Consider the following 16350-nt stretch of genomic DNA (forward strand, 5'->3'; position numbering starts at 1 on the left):
ATGTGACTAAACAACCAATATCACTGAAGAAAACAAAGAGGAAATAAAAAAATACCTAGAGACAAATGACAACAGAAACACGGCAATCCAAAACCTAAGGTGCTCAGTAAAAGCAGTTCTAAGAAGGAAGCTTATGACAGTACAGACTTACCCCAGGAAACAGGACAAACCACAAATCAACAACCTTACATTACACCTAAAGCAACTAGAGAAAGAATAAACAAAACCCAAAGTTAATAGAAGGAACCACAACATAAAGATCAGAGCATAAATAAAAGAAAAATATAAAGAAAATAATAGCAAAGGTCAGTGAAACTAAAAGCCGGCTCTTTGAGAATATGAAGTTGATGAACATTCGGTCAGACTCAGCAAGAACAGCAAAGAGAAGACTCAAGTCAATAAAATTAGAAATGAAAGATGAGAAGTAACAACTGACATTACAGATATTTTCAATCAGTCATCAGTGATGTGTAAGAGGGATGTGCTATGGAAAGAAGGAAAGTTAATGATGAAATTAAAAGACACTTGCTCCTTGGAAGAAAAGTTATGACCAACCTAGACAGCATATTAAAAAGCAGATACACTACTTTGATGACAAAGCTCTGTCTAGTCAAAGCTAAGGCTTTTCCAGTGGTCACGTATGGATGTCAGAATTTGACCATAAAGAAAGCTGAGCGCTGAAGAATTGATGTTTTTGAACCGTGGTGTTGGAGAAGACTTGAGAGTCCTTTGGACTGCAGGGAGATTCAACCAGTCCATTCTGAAGGAGATCGGTCCTGAATATTCACTGGAAGGACTGATGCTGAAGCTGAAACTCCAATACTTTGACCACCTGATGCAAAGAACTGACTCATTGGAGAAGACCCTGATGCTGGAGAAGATTGAAGACAGGAGGAGAAGGGCACAACAGAAGATGAGATGGTTGGATGGCATCACAGACTTGATGGACATGAGTTTGGGTAAGCTCTGGGAGTTGGTGATGAACAGGGAGGCCTGGCGTGCTGCAGGCCATGGGGTCTCAAAGAGTCAGACATGACTGAGCTACTGAACTGAACTGAAGTGAATCATAAGCTGTGGAAATAGTTTTCCCTACTCTGATTTTACTATTATTTCAAATAATGATGACATGGTCATATTCTTTGCAAGCCAAATTCCAAATAAAATCTGCAAAGTCTGCATGTTCAACAAAGCTTTTTAATGTTAAAATCATATAGAAGTAGCAACAAACTGGATGACAAAATAAAACATTTTTTAAAATAGTAGATATTTGTGCAAAAAATGCTCTTAATTATGAAATCCTCACCTACAGAAGCATGCAATTCTTTTCTTTAAAATAAGACCTCTTTTAGTACTCTCCCTTTAACACCATTATTATATATTAAGTTCTTGCAAAGTACTAATGAGATGTGTCTGTAGTCACAGCTGATTATATTCACAGAGGTTCATACATCAGATGAAGGTGTGTTGAATACATACATAGCAGAGGAAAGCACTCTTTAAACATCGAAGTGCTCAATCATAACACACAAATTAAAATATTAAAACTTGCACTTCTGAACAACACTTCCTACCACAAAAGAGCTTCTGCACTAGCTGAAAAGTCACTAAAGAGGTACAATCTACCACCACCAAACACTGTGAAACATGAATGTGTATTTTCTCCTTTAGAATTGCATTCAAGCCTGTGCAATAAAACACAGTTTTTTGGTTTTTTTAAATTTCACACAGCAATACTTCTGGTGGGATGGTGTAGCTAGCCATGTGCTTTTAAATAAGCTTCATATTCATTTTAATTTTGTTCTTTAAAAGAATGAAAGGAAAAAATAATAGCTAAATAACTTGCTTTACATCTGATAGAGAAGATTGAAAACCAGTGATCGAACTTCTGGGACAGCAGTGCTCCATGATTTTGTAAAACCTTCTTTAGTAAGTAATACATATATATGTAATCTAAAAAAAAAAAAAAATGATACTGATGAACCTTTGCAGGAAAGGAATGGAGACACATGTGTAGGGAATGGACTTACACAGTGGCAGTGGGAGAGAGTGAGATGAGTGGAACAGTAGCATCAACATATTTGCACAGTCAGGAGTGAGATGCTGGGAAGTTTCAGTCTCAGGTGATGACCTGGAGGGATGGTGTGTGTGGAGGGGGATATAGGAATAATCACGGCTGATCTGTGTGGTGCTGGAGAAGACTCTTGAGAGTCCCTTGGACTGCAAGGAAATCCAACCAGTCCTTCCTAAAGGAAATCAGTCCTGAATATTCATTGGAAGGACTGATGCTGAAGCTGAAACTCCAATACATTGGCCACCTGATGCGAAGAACTGACTCATCGGACAAGACCCTGATGCTAGGGGAGATTGAAGGCAGGAGAAGGGGACGACAGAGGATGAGATGGTTGGATGGCACCACGGACTCAATGGACATGAGTTTGAGTAAACTCTGGGAGTTAGTGATGGACAGGGAGGCCTGGCATGCTGCAGTCCATGGGGTCGCAAAGAGTTGGACACAACTGCGTGACTGAACTGAACTGAATTGAAAAATACAGTATAAAAAGAAATGATTAACTTCTAAACTGGGAAATGTAGAGATTTTTAAATAATTTTCTCTGATAACCCTGTGGCCAGTATTTAAAGCATTTTAAAATAAACTCATCACACTACTTTCTTCAGTAATAATTTTCTCAATGCTGCAATCACATCCTTGTTCCGAAGGCTATATATCATGGGATTGAACATAGGAGTCACTATGGTGTAGAAGAGAGAGAGCAGTCTGTCCGTTCCTGCAGAGTGTCTGGATTTGGGCCTTAAGTAGGCAATGGTAGCAGATCCAAAGAATAAAAGCACAACCAACAGGTGAGATGAACAGGTGGAGAAGGCTTTGGCTCGCCCTCTGGCTGTTGGCAGCCTCAGAATGGTGCAGATGATTTTGATATAAGAGGCAAGGATCAACATAAAAGGTACGCCAACAAACAGCAGAGCTACTGCATAGACTGCCAGCTCTTGCACAGAAGTGTCCCCGCAGGCCAGCTTCAGAATGGGGGGCACGTCACAGAAGAAGTGGTTAATCTGGTTCGAGTGACAGAAACGCAGAGTGAAGATCCAGCACGTTTGCCCTATCTGCACTGGGATTCCACTGGCCCAGGAGCCCACAGCCAGCTGGAGGCACGTCTTTGGGGTCATGACCAGGGGATAGTGCAGGGGGTCGCAGATGGCCACACAGCGGTCACAGGCCATCACCGCCAGGAGGAAGCACTCAGCAGCTGCCAGTACCAGGAAGAAGCCCATTTGGGCAGCACAGGCCAGCAGAGAAATGCTCCCGTCCTGGGTCCAGAGGTTCACCAGGATCCTAGGGAGAGTGACGGATGTGTAACAGATTTCCAACGAGGAAAAATTTGCCAGGAAAAAATACATGGGTTTGTGCAGAGCTGGGTCAAGCCAAGTTATTATTATTAAGAGGCCATTTCCAATTAAAATAATGATGAAAGTGATGGTGAACACCCCAAATAATAACCCTTGTAGGTTTGGAAGATCAGAAAACCCCAGTAGTGCAAACTGGATCACTGTGGACATGTTGTCGTTTGCTTCCATCTCTTCATATTTCATCTGTGGGAATGATTCAATCAGAGGCACTGTCATTTCATTTTTATTGACTCTTCCTTTTTGTGTATAAACTAGACTATATGTGTTCTTATTTTTCATTTCCCTATAAAAACCAAACTTATAATGCCAGGTGCTCTAAAAGTACAGAGAAGTATACCTTTTTTTTTTTTTTTTCATTTATTTTTATTAGTTGGAGGCTAATTACTTAACAATATTGTAGTGGTTTTTGCCATACATTGACATTAATCAGCCATGGATTTACATGTGTTACCCATCCCGATCCCCCCTCACGCCTCCCTACCTTTATTTATCATTAAATCTATCTGAAAGAAAAAACTTCAGTCTCTGTTTTCTCTACCATATATTATTTATTGCTTAGATTCTGAAGATGTGTGATTGCAATTTTGCTATTCATCTGAACATTTAGAAATTCAAATTGAAAATTATGTTCAGTTGTAACAATGATTTCATGTTTTCAACTGACATGCTATTTTCACCTCCCTATTCTGTTTTCCATTATCATCAACTCAAAATTAATATTATTGTTCCTGTATATATTTTGTAAGCCACTTAAAATTGTTTTGGGGTAAAGGTAGTTAATTTTTAAAATGATGATCTTCCATTGGTATTTCGAAATGTTGTTTGTCTTTGACATTACGCATATTTAGCTCTTTTAATATAAAACCAAATTAATGAGCTGACCATTGAGTATTATGGGATATGATTTATCTTTTAAAAGAGTGTACTTCAATGTAACGTCTATGAAAGCAACAGTCATAGATTTTTTTTTTAATATCTAATTTCTCTTTTTACTCATGTATTTATTTTAGTTTGGCCACATGGCATGTAGGATCCTAGTTCCCAGACTAGGGATCAGATCTGGACCCTTGCAGTGGAATCAGGGAGCCTTAACCCCTGGACCACCAGGGAAGTTCCAGTAGTCATAACTTTTAATTCAGATTTTCCAACTTGGAGAAAAGAATCATTAAGCTGATCTTTCTTGTCAGGAACACCCAAGAGAGAAGAAATAGGTACATCTGGCACTTATGTTCCAGCTAGGGGTTCTAACTAGAATGCTCACCTCTCACACACTTACTGCCTGAAAGAAACATCAGCCATAGTTCATCTCTGAGATCTTCCTAAATTATTCACATTCTTGATAATTGCTGTTGTTCTGCTGGCCCCATTTAATTCATTAATTCTTGTGGGTTTTTTTTTTGTGTGTGTGTGTGTGTGTGTGTGTGTATATGTTTGTTTATGTGAATGTGAATATGTTGAGTTGAGATTGTCCATCTTTGTTAAGCACTTGTCCTTTGCTATAGCTAGATCTTAAGCTTCTTGTGATATTCATACATCTTTCTATGGAGTATATAGTATATTTTCTCAAAAGCAATTCCTTAATTTATTGAATAAATTAAAATGAATCAACTTGATTGTTTCTTTACAACAGTCCCAAGATGTAAGTGAGGATTTCTACCCAAAATTCAGAACAAGCTCCTGTATCCTCCTGTTTTATTTACTTATTTAATTCAGTGCAGACTGTAGTACTTGTATACTGATTAAAATTGCTTGTTGAAAGAATCACCAATTTTTTTAGACCAGTACAGTTCAGGCGTACCTTTTATAGAGTGTGTGTGTATCTAGAAATTATACTCTTTTCACCCACTCTTGTAGAAGTTACAAATTACATCATTGTTTTCAGTATATCATGCATAACTTTCATGGTATGTCTTAACTAATTTGAAAGTTCACAAAGGCAAAGCCACTGCAAGGAAGAGACAAACCTATATCCGTATTCTAACAGTTTTAAGTGAGGACGAGGGTCAACATTTCAGCTACAGAAGTGCAGACACACATGTGGGGCAGAAGGAGCAGTCCATCCAGAACTTGAGCATCCCGAGGGATTCCTTCTCCCTTGGGACGGCGGAGACTGGTGGGCTGCGCCTTTGGGGTCGCACAGAGTCAGACACGACTGACGCGACTTAGCAGCTGCAGCAGCAGCAGCAGGAAAAGGAAAGCTAAATAGGAGTCTGTTTTATCATCTGCAATATTTCAGACTACTTATATATATTTATATTTTACATATAATATATATTAAGGATCAAAAGCTATTTAAACTAACTCATTATTATAGAATTTTCTCAATGAAAATGTGATTTTCAGAAACATAAAAATGCTTTAACTGAGTCTTTAAAATGATCAGAAAAGGGGGTCTGATAGGTGACATTATTAAGATATGATTTTGTGTGTATAAGACTATGAAACAGTGCCTATGTTTTTCACTACCTTATCCTGACACCTTTATCCACGTTTATTCACCCGTTTAATTCAATGCAGAGTGTAATACCTGGATACTGATTAAAACTGCTTGTTGAATGAGCTCTCAGTCTTTTCAGTCCAGAATGCACCATGCCCTACATTGATGAGTTAACCTCTGCCTTCAGAAACTACTGTCAGTCGTTTTTCTTTGTTTGTTTGTTAATTTTATTGTATCTTCTTTTGATAAAAGGTCTTCTCTCATTTTTTGGACTTCTATCTAAATTATTCCTTTCTGTTCAAGTAGGACAGTACATTCGAATATCCCTAGGTCAAGAAGATCCCATGGAGAAGGGAATGGCTACCCACCCCAGTATTCTTGCCTGGAGAATTCCATAAACAGAGTAGCCTGGTGGGTTACAGTCCATGGGGTCGCAAAGAATCGGACATAACTGAGCGACTAACACTTTCACTTTTTCACACAGGGTAGTACATTTGAAAATCATACTGAAACTCAGGTTCAAAAAACAGCCAATGGTTTGTCAATTTTGTTTATTTTTTCAAAAAACCAGCTTTTAGCTTTGTTGATTTTTGCTATGGTCTCTTTAGTTTCTTTTGCATTTATTTCTGCCCTAATTTTTAAGATTTCTTTCCTTCTGCTAACCCTGGGGTTCTTCATTTCTTCCTTCTCTAATTGTTTTAGGTGTAGAGTTAGGTTATTTATTTGGCTTTTTTCTTGTTTCTTGATGTGTGCCTGTAATGCTATGAACCTTCCCCTTAGCACTGCTTTTACAGTGTCCCATAGGTTTTGGGTTGTTGTGTTTTCATTTTCATTTATTTCTATACATACTTTGATTTCTTTTTTGATTTCTTCTATGATTTGTTGGTTATTCAGAAGCGTGTTATTTAGCCTCCATATGTTGGAATTTTTAACAATTTTTTTCCTGTAATTGAGATCTAATCTTACTGCACTGTGGTCAGAAAAGATGACTGGAATGATTTCAATTTTTTTGAATTTTCCAAGACCAGATTTATGGCCCAGGATGTGATCTATTCTGGAGAAGGTTCCGTGTGCACTTGAGAAAAAGGTGAAGTTGATTGTTTTGGGGTGAAATGTCCTATAGATATCAATTAGGTCTAGCTGGTCCATTGTATCATTTAAGGTTTGTGTTTCCTTGTTGATTTTCTGTTTAGTTGATCTATCCATGGTTGTGAGTGGGGTATTAAAGTCTCCTCATCATCAGAGAAATGCAAATCAAAACCACAATGAGGTACCATTACACGCCAGTCAGGATGGCTGCTATCCAAAAGTCTACAAGCAATAAATGCTGGAGAGGGTGTGGAGAAAAGGGAACCCTCTTACACTGTTGGTGGGAATGCAAACTAGTACAGCCACTATGGAAAACAGTGTGGAGATTTCTTAAAAAACTGGAAATAGAACTGCCATATGACCCAGCAATACCACTTCTGGGCATACACACTGAGGAATCCAGATCTGAAAGAGACACGTGCACCCCAATGTTCATCGCAGCACTGTTTATAATAGCCAGGACATGGAAGCAACCTAGATGCCCATCAGCAGATGAATGGATAAGGAAGCTGTGGTACATATACACCATGGAATATTACTCAGCCGTTAAAAAGAATTCATTTGAATCAGTTCTAATGAGATGGATGAAACTGGAGCCCATTATACAGAGTGAAGTAAGTCAGAAAGATAAAGAACATTACAGTATACTAACACATATATACGGAATTTAGATAGATGGTGGCGATAACCCTATATGCAAAACAGAAAAAGAGACACAGAAATACAGAACAGACTTTTGAACTCTGGGGGAGAACGTGAGGGTGGGATGTTTTGAAAGAACAGCATGTATATTATCTATGGTGAAACGGACCACCAGCCCAGGTGGGATACATGAGTCAGGTGCTCGGGCCTGGTGCACTGGGAGGACCCTGAGGAGTCGGGTGGGGAGGGAGGTGGGAGGGGGGATCGGGATGGGGAATACATGTAACTATATGGCTGATTCATGTCAATGTATGACAAAACCCACTGAAATGTTGTAAAGTGATTGGCCTCCAACTAATAAAATAATATTAAAAAAAAAAAAAAAAAAAAAAAAAAAGAAGTCTCAGGTCATTTCAGTGAGAGTCAGGGGTTGGCAGAAGTGCACCTATTAATGGACTGCAGTCAGAAAAACACATTTCTGTTAAAGGTCATGAGTTCACAATGATTTTTCCAATAAAATTACATTTTTTCCTAATGTAAAAAAAAAAAAAACAAAAAAAAAACAAAAAAAAAAAACAGCCAAAAGAAGTCGAAAAACAGAACTTGCAATCAAAAATACAGTGTTCTTAATTTACAATTTACTGAAATCTTTTTTATTCTTAACTTTGCTTTTCTTTGTCAAATGGAGCAAGATTTTATGAATCTTAAGTGGAATTATCAATGTAAAATCATACTTAAATTAAGAAATATTAAAGTTATTCAAATCCTACCCAAGTTACGCTTAGCTTTATAAACTCAATCTCATCAGCATCTTTCTTCTCAAACCTCGCAATGCTGGTTTCCAACTTCCAGGAACCTTTAGAGAGTACAACTGCCACACTCGGAAAGAAGAGCCGCTAAATTATTCAGCTTGTGTAGTCACTTCTGTTTTTATCCAAATAACTCATGTTTGCTTTTCTGGTCTTCCCACTGTGTGAGGATTATAATAAGCAAGTACATCATCTATCATTAAAATGTACGTGGTGCTATTGAAAGCAGGTTTGTAAAATCAAATTGAAGATAGGAAGTAAAAGTCTAAAATTGTGACTCCAGAAGTCTAATTCCTTGCGTGCTGCAGTTCATGGGTTCACAAAGAGTCAGTCACAACTGAGCAACTGAACTGAACTGAACTGAATTCCTTATTTGAAGTTTCTAAAGATTAAAATGAAAACATACCAAAATCTCTTTCGCATTGTCAGATTCAGTTACCATAAAAGTTATTTTTAACAAGCAGTATTTTATGTTAATAAGATGCAAAATCCTTTTAATAAAGTTCATTTACTATCTTATTCCTTAGTTATATACAATTAATTTTAATGAGATATCCCCAGGTTTGATACATGCAAACTTCTTAAATACATACATAACACATAGCAATCACTTAATAAAGGTTAGCATTTAAATGATTATGATAGTGATGCAGTGGTTGGTAAACTTTGGTATATTGGCCCACTATATTATAAAGTACTTTTGTAATTTTTTATTTGATAATATAATAATGTGCATCAGAAAATTAAAAAGGCTATCTGAATCAGGGTTTTGAAATTAAACAAGAATAACAACAAAATTTCCTTGCTAAATTTTCTGAAGTGAGGGTTTTTTGCCTGATGTTACATATAAATAGGTACATTTAAAACTAAATTTGACATTGGACAAAAATGAATCATGCTTACCTGTTTAGATTGAAGTTAAATACAATGCTTACCTTTATTAATTGAGCTATTGAGTTAAAAGCTGATAGAAACTGAATGTTTTGTGGTTTTGTTTTTTTTTTTTTTTTTGGTAGTTAGGTAATTTTTGACATCAAGTATTTGATACCAGGCTTAACCACCCTCTAAATATCTGCTATCTTCATAACTAATAGTGCTCTTTAAATAGGAATTATTCTTACTCTTGGGATCAGCTTCTTCCCCAAGTAACTTTCTAATTGAACTAAACCTTTCTGCATGCCACTCAAGAAGTTTGGTACAACAAGTAAAACCATACCTGTCTATACCACGCATTCTCTAAATTCTCTGTCTCTCTTCCTGTATTTTGCAATTACTAAGAAATATAAGCATTATAAAGCAATGATTTATGATGATTGATATATTACTTTTATAAAATAAAGATGGTCTAAAAAGATGTAAATATATACTGCCTTACAGGGAATTTTGCATTTCTGTAAGTGTTCTGTAGTAAGAAATCCAGGACCGTCGGGGCTGCTGTGTCGTCTTCAATACGGACCTTCAATCTCTAGGTCCACATGAGTCAGGTAGTCCTCAGTGCCTCCCGGACGACAGGTGTATACAAAGGAATGCTCACTCACTCCTTTTTAGATGTGCAAACTAGAAACAGAATCCTGAATTTCCAGGCATGATCCCTCATATCAGCATTAGTCACAATTTCACACTGAACTGGGAGAGAGGATGCAAATATTTCTAGCTGTGCTGCCATCTGTCCAGCCCAGACTCCCATTTCTATCAGCTGCCCTCACTTGTCACAAACTATAACTCCAAGAAGTTACTATATTGTCTCCCCAGCCAAGGATGCCCTCAAGTTAATTGTGGCAACTCTCAGTACAGAGACCATCAGGTAATAGAACAGTATTTTCTGTACCACGCCCTACAAACAAACTCACAGACACAAACTCACAAAATACAATGGAGAAAGATATTAGATTTAACTATAGGAAGTGGGAAAAGATTTATACTCTTATGAAGATTAATAAGACACAGTTTAGAAATTTGATGCTCATGCATTGAAAGCTATTCAAGTGTTATATATGTACACACCAATTTTGAATTATATTATTTTGTAATTTGTTTTATTTTAATTCTAACAATTGAAATACATGCATAGCATAATCTGTTTTGTTTTTATTTGCATTTTGATAATGACTAATGGCAGTGACTATCCTTTATGTGATTATTTGGCTTCTGCTGTCTGCTTTAGTAAAATATCTATTTAAGAGTTTTGTACATTTAGTGGACATTTAGATTACTTCCATGTACTGGCTATTGTAAATAATGCTGCAATGAGCATTGGGGTGCATGTGTCTTTTTGAATTATGGTTTTCTCAGGGTATATGCCCAGTAGTGGGATTCTTGGGTCAATGGCAGTTCTATATTAGTTTCTTAAGGAACCTCCATACTGGTCTGCACAGTGGCTGTGTCAATTTAAGTTCCACCAACAGTGCAAGAGGGTTCCTTTTTCTCTATGCCCTCTCTAGCGTTTCTTGTTTGTAGATTTTTTGATGATGGCCAGAGAGCTAGTGGGAACCTGCTTTAAACCACAGGGAGCTCAACTCATTGCTCTGCGGTGACCTAGATGATGGGGTGTCAGGGGTCAGAGGGAGGGGACATATGTATACATATATTTAATTCACTTTATTATACTGTGGAAACTAGCACAATATTGAATACCAATGATACATCAATGAAGAAGAAAAAAACTCATACATCTGATGCTAGATTGCTTCTTTTCTTCCTGTTGGCTTTAAGAGTTATTTGCATAATCTTTCTATATATTTCTTATTTGATATATGCAACTTTCAAATATTTTCCCTTTTAGCTTGTATTTTCTGTTTGGGCTTCCCTAATAGTTTAGTTGGTAAAGAATCCGCCTGCAATGCAGGAGACCTCAGTTCCCTTCCTGGGTCAGGAAGACTCCTGGAGAAGGGATAGGCTACCCACTTCAATATTCTTTGGCTACCTTTGTGGCTCAGCTGGTTAAGAATCTCCCTGGAGTGTGGGAGACCTGGGTTCAGTCCCTGGGTTGGGAAGATTCCCTGGAGAAGGGAAACACTACCCACTCCAGTATTCTGGCCTGGAGAATTCCATGGACTGTATAATCCACAGGGTCACAAAGAGTAGGAAACAACGCAGGGACCTTGACTTTCACTTTATATTTTTGAAGGCAATTGGGACATTTTACTCTTCCTATAGAGAGATTTTATAAACATTTTGCTGACTTTATCTTGAAAAAAATTTAGATGTAGGAGCTTATTAGGACTGTATGAATATTCACAACAAAAATAAATTGAAAATAAGCACAGATCAGTACAGATACAGGTATTATTAATAACATCTCTTGAAATCATTTTTATCTTTGAGCTAATATTTCAAGTAATGATGAAGGAGTCATAGTTGTTGTGAGCCAAATTATAAGAAAATATGTAAAGTTTGCAGGTTTAACAATGCTTTTACATGTTAGAATTATACAACAACAACAAAATAGATTACAAAATGAAATACTATTTAAAATGTAAGGTATTTGTTGAACAGCTGCTTTCAGATCATCAAATATCTAGCTATGGAATATCATAATTATGAAAGTCACACTTACAGACACATACAATACTTTTCTTTGAAATATCAGTAGGTCATTCAGGGCCTTTCTTAATGCTCTTCCCATTGACTTGTAAATATATTAAATTCTTGCAAGATGCTTATGAAATGTGTCTATATACACATGTGTCTATATCCACAGAAGTTCAGACATCATATAAAGTTGGGTTAAATGCATTCTCAGAAAAGAAAAGCGCACTTCCCTTGGAACATCCAAAATGTCAATCATAACACACACATTAATGGTACTAAAACCTGATATTCAGTTCAGTTCAGTCACTCAGTTGTGTCTCACTCTTTGTGACTCTATGAACCACAGCATGCCAGGCCTCCCTGTCCATCACCAATCCTGGAGTCTACCCAAACTCATGTCCATTGAGTTGGTGATGCCAACCAGCCATATCATCCTCTGTCGTCCCTTCTCCTGCCTTCAATCTTTCCCAGCTTCAGGATCTTTTCAAAAGAGTCAGCTCTTTGCATAACGTGGCCAAAGTATTGAAGTTCAGCTTCAGCATCAGTCCTTCCAGTGAACACCCAGGACTGATCTCCTTTAGGATGGACTGGTTGGATTTCCTTGCAGTCCAAGGGACTCTCAAGAGTCTTCTCCAACACCACAGTTCAAAAGCAAGTGTTCTTTGGTGCTCAGCTTTCTTTAGAGTCCAACTTTCACATGTATACATGACCACTGGAAAAACTGTAGCCTTGACTAGACGGACCTTTGTTGGCAAAGTACTGTCTCTGCTTTTTAATATGCATTTTAAATTTTCATAATTTTTGTATCAAGGAGTAAGCGTCTTTTAATTTCATGGCTGCAATCACCATCTGCTGTGATTTTGGAGCCCCCAAAGATAAAGTCAGCTACTGTTTCCACTGTTTCCCCATCTATTTACCATGAAGTGATGGGACTGGATGCCATGATCTTAGTTTTCTGAATGTTGAGCTTTAAGCCAACTTTTTCACTCTCCTCTCTCACTTTCATCAAGAGGCTCTTTAGTTCTTCTTCACTTTCTACCATCAGGGTGGTGTCATCTGCATATCTGGAGTTATTGATATTTCTCCTGGCCATCTTGATTCCAGCTTGTGCTTCCTCCAGCCTAGCGTTTCTCATGATGTACTCTGCATATAAGTTAAAAAAGCAGGGTGACAATATACGGCCTTGATGTACTCCTTTTCCTATTTGGAACCAGTCTGTTGTTCCATGGCCAGTTCTAACTGTTGCTTCCTGACCTGTATACAGATTCTCAAGAGGCAGGTCAGGTGGTCTGATATTCCCATCTCTTTCAGAATTTTCCCCAGTTTATTATTCAGCTGTTAAAAAGAGTAAAATAATTCCATTTGCAACAACATGGATGGACCTAGAGACTGTCATACTGAGTGTGGTCAGACATAGAAAGAGAAATATCATATTACATCATTTAATTGCAGAATCTAAAAAAAAAAAAAGTGACATGTACACACTGCTGTATTTAAAATGGATGTCCACCAATGACCTGCCTATTGCACGGGGAGTGCTGCTCAATGTTATGTAACAATGTAAATGGGGAATTGTTTGAAGCAGAAAAGGTACATAATGTGAACTTAGGGGACAGCACTATTTCTATGGGGCTGTGATTCTTGCTTTCCTAAATTTCAGAAACAAAACTATTATTGTTTTCTCCATCTAGATAGTCATCTTTGTCATCTTTATTATAATCATCATCCTAGATTACATTACAGACTATATATGAAAGTATATAAGCATATGAAACATTTAATTAGAAGGTATATATACATATAGATGCTATGAATAAAATGCATAAGTAACTAAACCTGGTACACCATATTTACTCCCTAGATGGTAAAACAAGCAAATGGACTGAGAAGAGAAACATAACTAGCTTCAAAACAGGAGCTAACATTGCCTTATACACATGTGTACAATTATAACTAAAACAACAAAAGAGCATAATTTCAAAAGAACTCCAGTGGACGTATTCTCCAAATGAGTTGCTGATTGTGCTTGTGTGTGTGTGTGTGTGTGTGTGTGTGCTCAGTCGTATCTGACTCTGTGTCCGCCTAGACTGCAGCCCACCAGGCTCCTCTGTTCGTGGAATTTTATAAGCAAGAAGACTGGAGTGAGTTGCTCTTTCCTATTGCAGGGGAACTTCCTAACCCAGGGATCTAACTCTTGTCTCTTGCATCTCCTGCACTGGCAGGCAGATTCTTTACCACCATGCCATCTGAATGTAATTGGGAGGATACCTGTTAATGATTTTATTGACAGATGCTCATTTTCCTGGTGAATATCAGTTCAAAGGTTTAAATATCATATCACTTAGAGAAGGTTAAAAATATAGAGGATTAGGCAAGGCACACTAATGTAAATGCAATTGTGGGAGCTTTGTGTAATTCTGAAAATAGCTTCTAACATTTTCTTCACATTAAAAGCACATATATTTTATTTTTAAAATATGAAATAACATAGGGGTAGCTTGGAAGGCAGTGATGAAAAGATGAAATAATTCAAAGCAGATTATTTGGGGGCCAAAGTTGCTACATAGAATATAGAAATATGTACAAAGTAAAAGTGTTGAGACAAACAGGGAGATTCTTCTATAATGTGCAGTTAGGAAAAGTACTCAGTGCCTGAAAAATTTTCTTTTGGTATGATGATTGGAGTAATTCCTCATGAGGGTATAGTGGGCTAAATAAACATACTCCTTGTAACTATTGATTCTTTGAAGTCTATAGATTTTGCCAGGCCTCTGACATAGGGTATGGTAATATGCAGTCACTCATTCACTTGTTCAATTCCTCCTTCAAATAGTCATTATTTAACTGCTACTGGTCAGTTTCCATGCAATTGAATCAAAAAGTGCCAAAAATGAAAGTGGAAAACTATAAGGAATGTTTCAGGTTTTAGGGTATATTTAAGCCAAAAGTCTTAACAACTTGAATTCTATTTTGTTTTCATAAAGTATGCAATAAACATTACTCTTTACTCACAATAGAGGATTATTTAGGTATGAAATATTGAAGACCCCTTCACTAATTAGCCTGCCAGGCTCCTCCATCTGTGGGGACTCTTCAGGCAAGAATACTGGAGTGGGTAGCCATTCCCTCCTCCCTGGATCTTCCCAATCCAGGGATCGAACCCAGGTCTCCTGCATTGCAGGTGAATTTTTTTACCGTCTGAGCCACCAGGGAAGCCCAAAAAATATTTAAGCACAGTCAATGGTGGATTACTTTAAACTATATAAAGTATCTTATTGTTATGCCTGATGTCCGAATCCCCTAGCAGGAAGAGAGAAGAGTTCCAAGACAATGCAACTCGCAAATAGGGAAGTTTATTACTGACTCGAGCCAGGGCCCACTGCTGCAACCAACGCAGTGGTGTGGGTCAGAGAGCCCCGAGCCCAAGTTGTTATACAAATTTATAGGGTGAGCACACGCCATTGGTTGTTGGTTTAAGCGGACTGGTTACAAGTTTAAGCGGATTGGTTACAAGTCAAAACTTTCGCGCGGGTGGGACTTTTCTGGGGGTTTCTGCCCCATTCCTAATTTCCTAATTGGCAAACAGCGGTAAGCATTAAGTGAAAGCTAATTGGTCCTAATTGACAAAAAGTGGTCAGTGTTAAGCGAAAGCTAATTGGTTGTATCCAGGTGGCCTGATAATCTTACCAGGTAGGAAGGCCTGCTCCTAATCTAAGCTGCGTTACTTCTGCTCGCCTCACATTCCCCCCTGTCTGTTGTTCAAGTAGAGGAATCTTCCTCTTTTCCATCTTGGGCCACTGACACTATAAGTGGACCCAGGAGGGTGGAAGTTAAGGTAGTCAGCCAGGGGGAGTGCTGAAACCAAGACTCAAACCATCTGCTGGGCTTCCCGTTCTCTCTTTCGTTGTGCCAGTCCCTCTCTCACTTTTACCATAGATTCTCTTACCACTCTTGTATGGTCTGCATAGAAACCTCGCAGACCCTACCCTTTTGGAGAAAAATCAAGTCTAACCCTCTCTCATTCTGCAAGACCACCTCAGACAAGGAAGAGAGTGACTGATTGCATCTACAGCGGCTCATAGGGAGGAAAGCCCTTGGCCTTGCAGAGGTAGTGAAGCTTGCTTAAATTGCCCCCGTATCTGAGGTACTTGGCCCTGGGGATTGCGTCACACTCGGGGCTACCAAATCTCTGTTTCCTATGTCCCATTCCCGGGGCCCATCACAAGAAGTTACACAGCTCCAGCTCCTGCAATAATAGCTTTCCATGCCACCACAGGTTTTCCAGTTATTTCTTATGTTGCTCGGGCACGTGAAGAACCCCTCTAGGCTGAGTTTTCTCCCGGTCCCCATGGCTCCCCATGGCCCGAACTGTGGGTATTTCCCCCGGGATCCTTCCCCGGGGAAGATTCCCCTTAG

At 38.2% G+C, this 16350-nt stretch overlaps 1 protein-coding gene across 1 annotated transcript; it reads right to left on the reverse strand.

Moving 5' to 3' along the window:
* Positions 1 to 2658: 2658 nt before the first annotated feature.
* Positions 2659 to 3618, reverse strand: LOC136174999 (olfactory receptor 10AG1-like). Its single transcript, XM_065945292.1, has one exon. It carries the CDS (start codon positions 3607 to 3609, stop codon positions 2659 to 2661), a length of 951 nt encoding a protein of 316 aa, XP_065801364.1. The 5' UTR covers positions 3610 to 3618.
* Between the last annotated feature and the right edge of the window lie 12732 nt (positions 3619 to 16350).

The sequence above is a fragment of the Muntiacus reevesi genome, chromosome 9 (assembly GCF_963930625.1).
Source record: "Muntiacus reevesi chromosome 9, mMunRee1.1, whole genome shotgun sequence".
NCBI classification, from domain to species: Eukaryota; Metazoa; Chordata; class Mammalia; order Artiodactyla; family Cervidae; genus Muntiacus; species Muntiacus reevesi.

Coding starts and splice junctions, on each gene's coding strand:
- LOC136174999 (XM_065945292.1), bottom strand. CDS start 3,609: ATGAAATATGAAGAGATGGAAGCAAACGACAACATGTCCACAGTGATC.